The sequence below is a fragment of the Salmo salar genome, chromosome ssa19 (genome assembly GCF_905237065.1).
Source record: "Salmo salar chromosome ssa19, Ssal_v3.1, whole genome shotgun sequence".
Classification (NCBI taxonomy): Eukaryota; Metazoa; Chordata; class Actinopteri; order Salmoniformes; family Salmonidae; genus Salmo; species Salmo salar.
The window spans coordinates 19,850,104-19,859,985 of NC_059460.1; the positions used below are offsets into that span (position 1 = coordinate 19,850,104).

Here is a 9,882-nt window from a genome sequence, read left to right on the forward strand (position 1 = left end):
GATGTGCAAAGCTGATAAACAAGTATTGACTTATGGGTGTGAATACATTTCTGCATTTCAAATCAATTTAAATCCATTTAGAATTCAGGCTGTAAGACAACAAAATGTGGAATAAGTCAAAGGGGTATGAATACTTCCTGAAGGCACTGTATATCTCCAGAATTGTCAAATGAGGATGCCTGCTGTGCCACAACACACAGTACATACCATCCAGTAGGTCCTTGATCCTGTCCAGGTAAATCTCAAAATATGAAACCTGCAACAGAGATACCTATGATTAGAAACAATCCTGCTGTGCAGTGTTTTTTTAGTACAACAACTAGCTAATCAGCGCCCAGTGAGGGACGGACGGGCATAATGTACTCGGTCATAAGTTTATTAAAAATGTCCAATTCGCAATAGAAGCACTTGAGGCCAGCTGTGTGGTTGAAGTGCTCCATACCTTGATATGGAACTCTAGGTTCTCATCCATGGAGTAGATGTAGTTGAAGATGTCCTGGACTATTCTGGGGATGATCCCCATACCATCCGGGTCATGGAGGCTACCCTTTACAGGACAGAGACAGGTTCCCGTCAATCATAGAACAGTTGAAAGAAGGGTTGAAGTCAATTCCGTCATATCAGGAAGTAAACTTAAATTCCAATATTACTTAATTGCTTTCTATGAGAAAAATGTGGAATTGGAATTTGTTGACTTCCTGATGTGACGGAATTGAAATGGAATTGACCCCAACACTGGTTGAAAGCATTTGACCAAACGCATTAAGAATGTATTGTATAGGCCTTTCTCTCACCTCCATGGTGTGCGTTTTTCCAGACGATGTCTGCCCAAAGGCAAATATAGTCCCATTGTAGCCATCAAGCACATCTGTGTACAGAGGAAAATACATGGAGAACTTATTAAAGCATCACTTTAAAACTGCCAAAAGGTTCACACTGCTAGCACAGCACCAGAGCAAGCTACCTGGGCTCGCTGTATCCATCCTTCCTTACCTTTAACAATCTTTTGAGCAGAGGCTTTGTACATCTGCTCCTGTGTCGTATTGGACCCGAACACTCGGTCAAACATGAACGGTTTACCCTGTCGGACAATAGGTAAAAGTGAATCAGCAACAAAGGATACCTAGAGTATATTTGTACAAGAATAGCAAGAATGACAAGAAAAGTGATGAGGGAAAATATCCAAACAGAAACTTGTTCTAATATTGACATTTACTTGAGGCCCATTTTCTGTGGTAGCATAGGTTGACTGATATAGCCTAACCTATTATACAAGGTGTGTATATTGTATAGGCCTACTAGCCAGGCCATTATATTAGACACTTGATCTCCATTTTAATACTGACCAATGACCATTATTCAACCAACAATTGAAATACCGGTAGACAGGCATTCTAAACAGTCACAAAAGATTACATTGACCTGCTGGACGGCTAATGAGAAACACTACAGTATACGGTATTCACCACCAGACCAACTCAGTCCAAACACAGCCTTTTCTAAAGTAGTGCACTATATAGGGAATAAGGTGCCATTTGGGATGTAGCCCTGGCCTTTCCCTTCTCAGTGTGACTAAGGGCCAGAGACAGCTCAGAAACATCAGCATCCTCCCTCTGTGTCTCTGGAAGATGCAAAGGCTTTACTGACTGACAACTGAGTAGCAGGGCACTTCAGGCTATTCATTTGACAGCAGCAGCCAATATCAATCATTACAGCTTACATCAGAGGGAGTTCTTTAGGATGACACAGCGTTCCCTCCATCATTGTATAGGCGGGGTCTCTAGAAGCCTACTTTACCTTGTTTTGAGAACAATTGTTTTTATTAAGTTAGCCTACTTTAAAAACTGTGCATTGAAAGAGAAAATGTCTACTTTCCTTGGCCAAATGAAAATCATTAAAAAGTACGGGGAAATAAAATGGAATACTCAAACTACAGTGCAGTAGCTATAACTGTTTGGGAATCAAAACCCACAGAAGCTTTCCTTGTGGGTAACATTATATTCATAGGCTATCTGCCAGCATAAATGGAAACAACCCGTAAGGTTATTTTGATGAAAAGTTTTGTGCTGCTGACATTCATACTGTATCTCTCTGTGTGAGTGATGGTGTTAGAGCTGCAACGTGGTCTCCGAGCATTGCATATTTTTCCGTATAAATCCGAGACACTCCATCTCATATATGTTACAAATGGCAATTTGTACAATATGTTAAGAATTTGCTAAAACATACAATGTCACAAATTTGCAAACTGTATGATATGTTACAAATTCCAATTTGTTGTTGCTAACATTGGCTAGGTGGCTAACGCTAGCAAAGGGTTAGTTAAAATGCTAAGTAGTTGCAAAGTAGCAAAAAAAATTGCAAGTAGTTGCAAAGTAGCTAAAAGGCTAAAGTTGTCCGTGATGAAATTCGAACACGCAACCTTTGGGTTGCTAGACGTTCACATTATATGCCCACCCCGAACCAGCAACCGTACTTTTGTTTTTGCCTTAAGTAACCTTCTGTCTTATGTAACCATACCAAATGTAACATATCATCCTAATTTGAGTGACCCGGATTTACATTTACTATGTTACGTCTAGTCTGAGACTAGTCTGAGTAGGACGATATTATCCACTACAGTTCCTCCATCTACAACCCTGGCAATAGTCTGACTACCTCGATCCTAATCTTGGTTTGCATTCTGATTCTCCCCCTTTTCCCGATGCGTGCACTTGTACAATTTCTCACATGGAATAACAATGCTTTTAAATCCATGACGGAACATGTCCAAGGGCACACTTCAGGAGAAGGGTGGAGAATCAGGACGCAGCCTTTGTGTTGAGCTGCTATGGACTGTGCATAACTGAGCACTTCCAAAATAGTCTTTATCTATGGTTCTGCTGCCTTGACACAGACATGGGGTGTTCTCATTCTGAATGATCACTCTGATTGTGTGCCTGTGAGCACCACCAAAATGCCAGCCAAGGACTAGGCTTATATGGTAGTAGTGATGGGTTGCGCCATTCTATTAGGAAGCCTTGGTGGTGTCCCAAATGGCTACTTTGACCAGGGCACATAGTGCACTACATAAGGAATAGGAAGCCATTTGGGACACTGACTTGATTTTACTTGATTCTCCTGGGCTGGCACCAAACAGAGCCATTCTAAAGAGGAAGAAGTACTTCTAAAGAAGTAGAACAAAAAGCATATCAATTATACTGAGCTTCAGGCAGAGCTACAGTTGGGGGGGGGGGGGCGTCAATGTAAATAGTCTGGGTGGCCATTTGATTAATTGCTCAGTAGTCTTATGGCTTCGGGGTAGAAGCTGTTAAGGAGCCTTTTAGTCCTAGACTTGGCGCTCCGGTACTGCTTGCTGTGCGGTAGCAGGGAGAACAGTCTATGACTTGGGTGACTGGAGTCTGGCAATTTTTTGGGTCATTATCTATTAAGTTATCTTTACTTAATTATGATAATTGGGTACTTTTCTTTTTACCCCCCCCCATGTTAAAAGGATAGTTCACCCAAATTACATGTTGGTTTCCTTATGACAGCACCCATGCATAAGTTTTGTTGTCCACCATTTCAAATGTTAACTTTTTTTGCATTTGTGGCACAAATCCAATGCAAGTCAATGGTATCTATATTAGCATTGGAACTTCATGTCCAAATTATCCAAAGTATGTAAATATGTATTGTGCAACTCAATGATATTACTTAGAGGATGTGGATATGAAGCACGAAAATGCCAATATAGATACCACACATTGGATTTGTAAAACAGTGCCGGGTAAACAAAACCAAATCATGGGTTGCTGTCATACTTTGTCCATAAACTGCTTAGAGAAACAAATGTCATTTTGTAATTTGGGTGATCTATCCCTTTAATAACATTGAGGGTGGGGAATTCTTTAAAAAAAAAGTTCGCCTAATAGCAGGAACAGCACCGTCTAGCGGTCAGAACATGGAACTAACAGGATGTAGGATGGGACATGGCTTTTGACCATTTCTTTGGATTCCTCATGTCTTACTCATTGTTAGAAAGAAAACAAGTTTGGTCCAAATCAGCTGTTAGGTAATATTATATGAATCCTATACATTAAAATGGGCAATTTGGATGCAATCAGTTACAATTTGATCTCTGAGAAATCAAGCTAACTCAACAAAATAATGTTGCAGGAATGCTAATCTTATCCATTTCTAACTGCAAAAATGATTTTAGAACAATCTGAGATGGTGAGTGTCATGTCTTGCTGAAATGAGATGGAACAACCCATAAAGGAAATGACTTCATCATCAGACTGACTCAGGCTTTTATATGTCAGTGTCCCAAATGGCACCCTATCCCTCTTGCTCTGGTCATAAGTAGTGCAATACTGCGACAAAAATGGCACCCTATACCCCGGGCTCTGGTCATAAGTAGTGCACTATGTAGGGAATACGGTGCCATTTGTGACACAGCTTATTCCACAGTTTTGATTCCTGCCAGTGCCTGCAGCCAGCCAACCTCTTAGATTGTGGATCTAATACTATACCACAGTCTCCCTGCTGTCCTCCATTACTGGACTATAAACTGGCCAATTTGTCTCTGTGTGCCTGCTTCTCTGAAAAGCGCAATCCATCGCTCCTAGCAGAGAAGAGTAGGGTTGTTGAACTAGAATGAGCATGATGCTGACTGGTAGAAACAGCTGGAATGTTAGGTTTTAGGCAAGCCCCACACACACCCCAATCTTCCAGCACATCAGGGTCAGTCTATGGGCCATGACTGATGTACAGTATGGGTAACACTAGGGTTGCCAATGGGATTATAGGTTACCCTGTGGCAGTAACTGGACATCTCACCAAAGGTTAAAGAGGCCAACGTTATTCAAATGAATGCAAAGGCAGAGACTGGTCAACACCAACAAGAGATGTCTCCTTCCCAGGGATGTCCACCCTTGCTAATGCTACTAGTGGGTCCAACCCGACTTTCGACCAGAGCCCCAGACAAAAGTTGGGAATAGTGCGCCATTTGGGCCTCATACCCTGAGGTCTGGGTGGATGTACTAGGAAGTAGACTAAGCATAGTGAGCTTCTATTAAAAGAGATCTGGACAAAGAAAAGTTTCCAGTAGTCACTGCCTACTCAAATGACATGACATCCCTCCCCCATAAAAACACCACACCCCTCATCCATCCATTCAACTGTTCCCAGTTACACTGTAAAATAGAATGTGCCAATGACAACATAAGTCTCTTTCTGTCTCTCTCATATGGAGGAATGTTGTGGGACACATTGCACCCAGCACCCCATGCTCTATATTGGGTATGGCACCAGTCAAAAGTAGTGCACTATATAGGGAATAGGGTGTCATTAGGACACATGGTTTCCGCTTCCAGAGAGATAGGAAAGACAAGGGAAATATTATTTCCTAGTTTACTATAAATAAGCCTGACAATTTATCTTTCAAAGATGAAGAAAGTTAAGCTGCTGTGGATCATATGTTATGCTTGGGGCCAAAAGTTTTGTTCCTAACCACATGACATAACAAACGTGTATTCAGTCACTATGACCAGATGCCACACCCTTGGCTTCTACAGTACAGTTGACACTGTTGTTGGGACTTCTTCCTCCAGTTTTCAACCTCCATTCACCCACATCTCTTTGGGAATTGTTAAAAAAACGGTTTATCATTTATGAAATTAACATCATTAGGCTACAGAATTGAAGGAAGTGATTGAGCTTTTATTGTGGTAAGTTATTGTAACTTAGAAGTCCATAAAGTTTGTCCCAGCAGTTATGGTCGTTGTCATTTTCCTTTTTACAAGGCCATGGAAGGGGTGGGGTAGTGTACTGAGCAGGTGAGATCACCTGACTGCAAGTTTTCTATCCTAGTATTGTTATTCCAGAACAAAGCACCGGCTCTATACCACCGTATCTGAAGTCAGTTATGGGAAAATGATATTTGCAGTAAATTGTCGGGCCTAGTTTGTTAAACCATTCCCCATTCAATACGCCCCAAAAAATGACAGCTGTCAATGAGGCGATGGCATCTGCGACGTGGCTATCCCTAGGTAGCTAACGTTAGTAACTAGCTACTATTTCAATACCGCACAAGGGGACGGACAGTTAGATACCTAGCCACATTTGTGCGATCATAAATAGGTAGCCAACTTCGAAAATAGGGCTGAGAGTTAAGATACAGGATTGATAGCCAAATCAGTTGTTCGGCCACCCCCTCCCAAGCTAGTTACACTTCTTTAAATTCAAGTCAATAGATAAAAGTAGGCCGCGGACATAACTTACTTTAGCTAACTAGTTAGCTGCTAGTTCAAATTAGACAGCAAAACAAACAGTAGATAGATAGCTAGCGGAGTTAACGTTAGCTGGCGCGCAAGGGTGTTGCGGGCGTCATGTGTTGTGAATCGATTCGAGATTCATGCAAAATTGTAGCCATTTGAACGTTATACAGTAACACATCAATATGGCTAGGTATTATGAGAAGGAGTAAACAAAGTGCCCTTGGCTGGTGTGGCTTTGCAAGCTAACGTTAGCGAGCTAGTTAGTACTTAGCAAGCTAACGTTAGCCTAGCTAGCATTACAAAGGCCGGGGGACTGTTTTCGTAGGCCAATGTTTGCCGTGTTTGAACGCCAACTTACCGAGATAGACACTTGATCCTCCCCTGTAAACTTGGGTATGTATTTATCCCCTCTCTCCACCTCTGACTTGTTCAATGGTCTGAAACGGCACATCACTTTGATGGTGCATTCCGCCGGGTCCACCATCTTCGCCGCGGCTGTGAATGAATGGAGTCACACCAGACAAGCTCCTGCGGCTGCTTGCTACCTACTACCACAGAAGAAGCGCCCGATCGATCACCCCTGTGGGAGGCAAAGAGATGCCGCACCCAGTGAATGCTTGTTTAGTTTGGTCAATCTCTTCCCTCCTCGTAAAACGTAGCAAGACTAATCATCAGACATATTATTTTTTATTATTAAAAGGACATCCATTCAAAAGATGTAAGTCATGTTGACGACCCGGCTGTAAAGTACTGTACTCTGACTTGCTCTTCGAGTCGGGAGGGACCCCTCTGTGTATGCGGGTCTGAACAGAGAGGAAGAAGCGAAGCGAGAGGTATAAACTAGACCCAAATATGTCTTAACCAGCAGATGGCGTTTTTTTTTCGCTCACCAAGCGATTAGTTTTTTGCGTGGAGGTCAATGAGAGAGTGTCTAATTTGGTTAACAAAAAAATAAATGGCTTATTTGCTACGTGTATCTTATTTGATCGAATAGAAGTTTCGTAAGAATTCGGTTATTACCAGTGTACTAACATAAGTAGGACACGTGACATCCCGGAAACTTTGAGAAAAAACACTTTATATCGGAGTTATGCGTGGTCGTCACTATTACCTCAGCCACAGTTATAAACCCGCCTATTTCAAAATGTATCTTATTAAAATGTGATTTTAAACCTACCCCTAACCACACTGCTAACCTTACGCCTAAATAAAACCAACAAGCAAGTGTTTGTAATTATTACAATATAACCAATTTTGACTGGAAGCTGCTGTGCCTGAGGTTCACGTATCTACACTCTCATTGGCTAAAATGGTCCCACCTGATCTTGTCTCCTCCAGACTGCGTTCCATTTTTGGATACATTTATTTTCGTTGTTAGAGCGACCGCTAGAGTATCTGGTCAATGTAACGGATTATCTGTGGTCTGAATAACCCGGTGACGTCACCTCTGCAGTTATGTGGAGTTAATATACTAGTCGGAACTAGGAAACTAGGAAATTCCGACTTGCTAAAGGTCGTTCTACAAGTGTTGCGTTCAATGAATCAGAAAGTCGGAAATATCCGAGTTTAGTAATTCCGACTAGCATGTGAACGCGGCAGTAGGCTTTAATGCCACGTTCAAGTGCTAGTCGGAACTAGGAAACTCGGAAATATCCCACTCGCTAACTGGTTGAAGTTACACACGTGCCGCATTCAACGAATCAGCAAATTGGACATTCCAGAGTTTCATAGTTCTGACTAGCACATGAACGCAGCATAAATTATCAACAAACTACAACCAATGGGTTTTATCAGGATCAGTTTGTAGAACACGCCACCTTTAATTAATTGACATTACTAATCTGGACAGTGTCACTGACTATACTGGATTATTTTCTTCACATGCAATCTATTCGTGTCCTATTAGACTGTAGGCTACTACCACACTCAGACAAGTGGTCACACTGAACAGATTTCATGATGTAGGAATGCTTATCACAACTGTTGCATGTGCTTTAGGCAGGCCAAACTTCAGAGGGGCCTAACTCCAATCCACTAGGGTAGGATATATAATCACATTTCAATGGGATTTGCCTAAATGGTGTGCAAATACTAATTCATATGACATCACACAAAAAAACCTACTATATTTTAATTGGAGAATTAACTTTTTTTATTTAACCTTCATTTAACTAGGCAATTCAGTAAAGAACAAATTCTTATTTACAATGACAGCCTAGGAACAGTGAGCTAACTGCCTTGTTCAGGAGCAGAACAACATATTTTAACTTCTCAGCTCTGGGATTTGATCTAGTAACCTTTCAATTACTAGCCAAATGCTCTAACCACTAGGCTACCTACCTACTGAGAATACACCCTTCTTTTTCTTGGATGTCCTAATTATCAGCAGTGGTGTAAAGTACTTACATAAAAGTACTTTAAAGTACTAATTCAGTCATATCTTTACTATTTATATTTTTGCCAACTTTTACTTCAATACATTCCTAAAGAAAATGATGTACTTTTCACCCCATATGTTTTCCCTGACACCCAAAAGTACTTATCAAGAAAACATCCCTGGTCATCCCTACTGCATCTGATCTGGCGGACTCACTAAACACAAATGATTTGTTTGTAAAGGATGTCTGAGTATTGCAGTGTGCCCCTGGCTATCCATCAATTTAAAAAAAGACAAGAAAATTGTGCTTTCTGGTTTGCTTAATACAAGGAATTTGAAATGGTTTATACTTTTACTTCGTACATTTTAGCAATTCCATTTAATTTTGATACTTAAGTATATTTAAAAAAAAAAATACTTTTAGACTTTTACTCAAGTAGTATTTTACTGGGTGACTGCCACTTTTACTTGAGTCATTTTATATTAAGGTATCTTTACTTTTACTCAAGTATGGCAATTGAGTACCTTTTACATCACTGATTATCAGTGTGGCCCTTGACAAAGCACAGAGAAAAGCAAGCATCTCTAGGACTAATGAAACCAAAAACCTGTATTACTCACTAGGTGTGTGTGGACGTGTTTAACTATACTTGTGGGCACCAGAAGTACCCAAATATTTGACAAACTGGGGACATTTTGTTAGTCCCCACAAGTTCAAATGCTATTTCTAGGGGGTTTACGGTTAAGGTTAGAATTAGTGTTGGGGTTAGAATTAGGTTTAGGGTCAGAAGCTAGGGTTAGGACCTAGGGTTAGGGTTAAGGTCAGGTTTATGGGGTTATATTTAGGGTTAGGGCAAGGGTTAGTGTTAGGGAAAATAGGATTTTGAATGCGACTGAATTGTGTGTCCCCACAAGGTTAGTTATTCTGCCCTAGGCAGAATAGTCCTAGTAAATAAAATGGCGTTGAAAAATACCGTACCAGTCAAAAGTTTGAACACACCAACTATTTTCTACATTGTAGAGTAATAGTGACGGCATCAAAACTATGAAATAACACATATGGAATCATGTAGCAATCAAAAAAGTGTTAAACAAATCAAAATAGATTTGAGATTTGAGATCCTTCAAAGTAGCCACCCTTTGCCTTTGCACACTCTTGGCATCCTCAACCAGCTTTATGAGGTAGTCACCTGGAATGCATTTCAATTAACACATGTGCCTTGTTAAAAGTTCATTTGTGGTATT

The 9,882-nt window shown here is 40.8% G+C and overlaps 1 protein-coding gene across 1 annotated transcript in view; it reads right to left on the bottom strand.

The window, feature by feature from the left end:
* Positions 1-7,088, bottom strand: part of LOC106578560 (kinesin-1 heavy chain) — a 29,111-nt gene extending 22,023 nt beyond the window's left edge. Inside the window, exons 1-5 of the mRNA XM_014157544.2 lie at positions 6,619-7,088; positions 994-1,081; positions 795-868; positions 443-547; positions 208-256 (exon numbers count right to left, since the gene is read on the bottom strand). Of these exons, the coding sequence (XP_014013019.1) occupies positions 208-256; positions 443-547; positions 795-868; positions 994-1,081; positions 6,619-6,744 (442 nt within the window). The 5' untranslated portion in view covers positions 6,745-7,088. The remainder of the gene's footprint in view (positions 1-207; positions 257-442; positions 548-794; positions 869-993; positions 1,082-6,618) is intronic.
* Between the last annotated feature and the right edge of the window lie 2,794 nt (positions 7,089-9,882).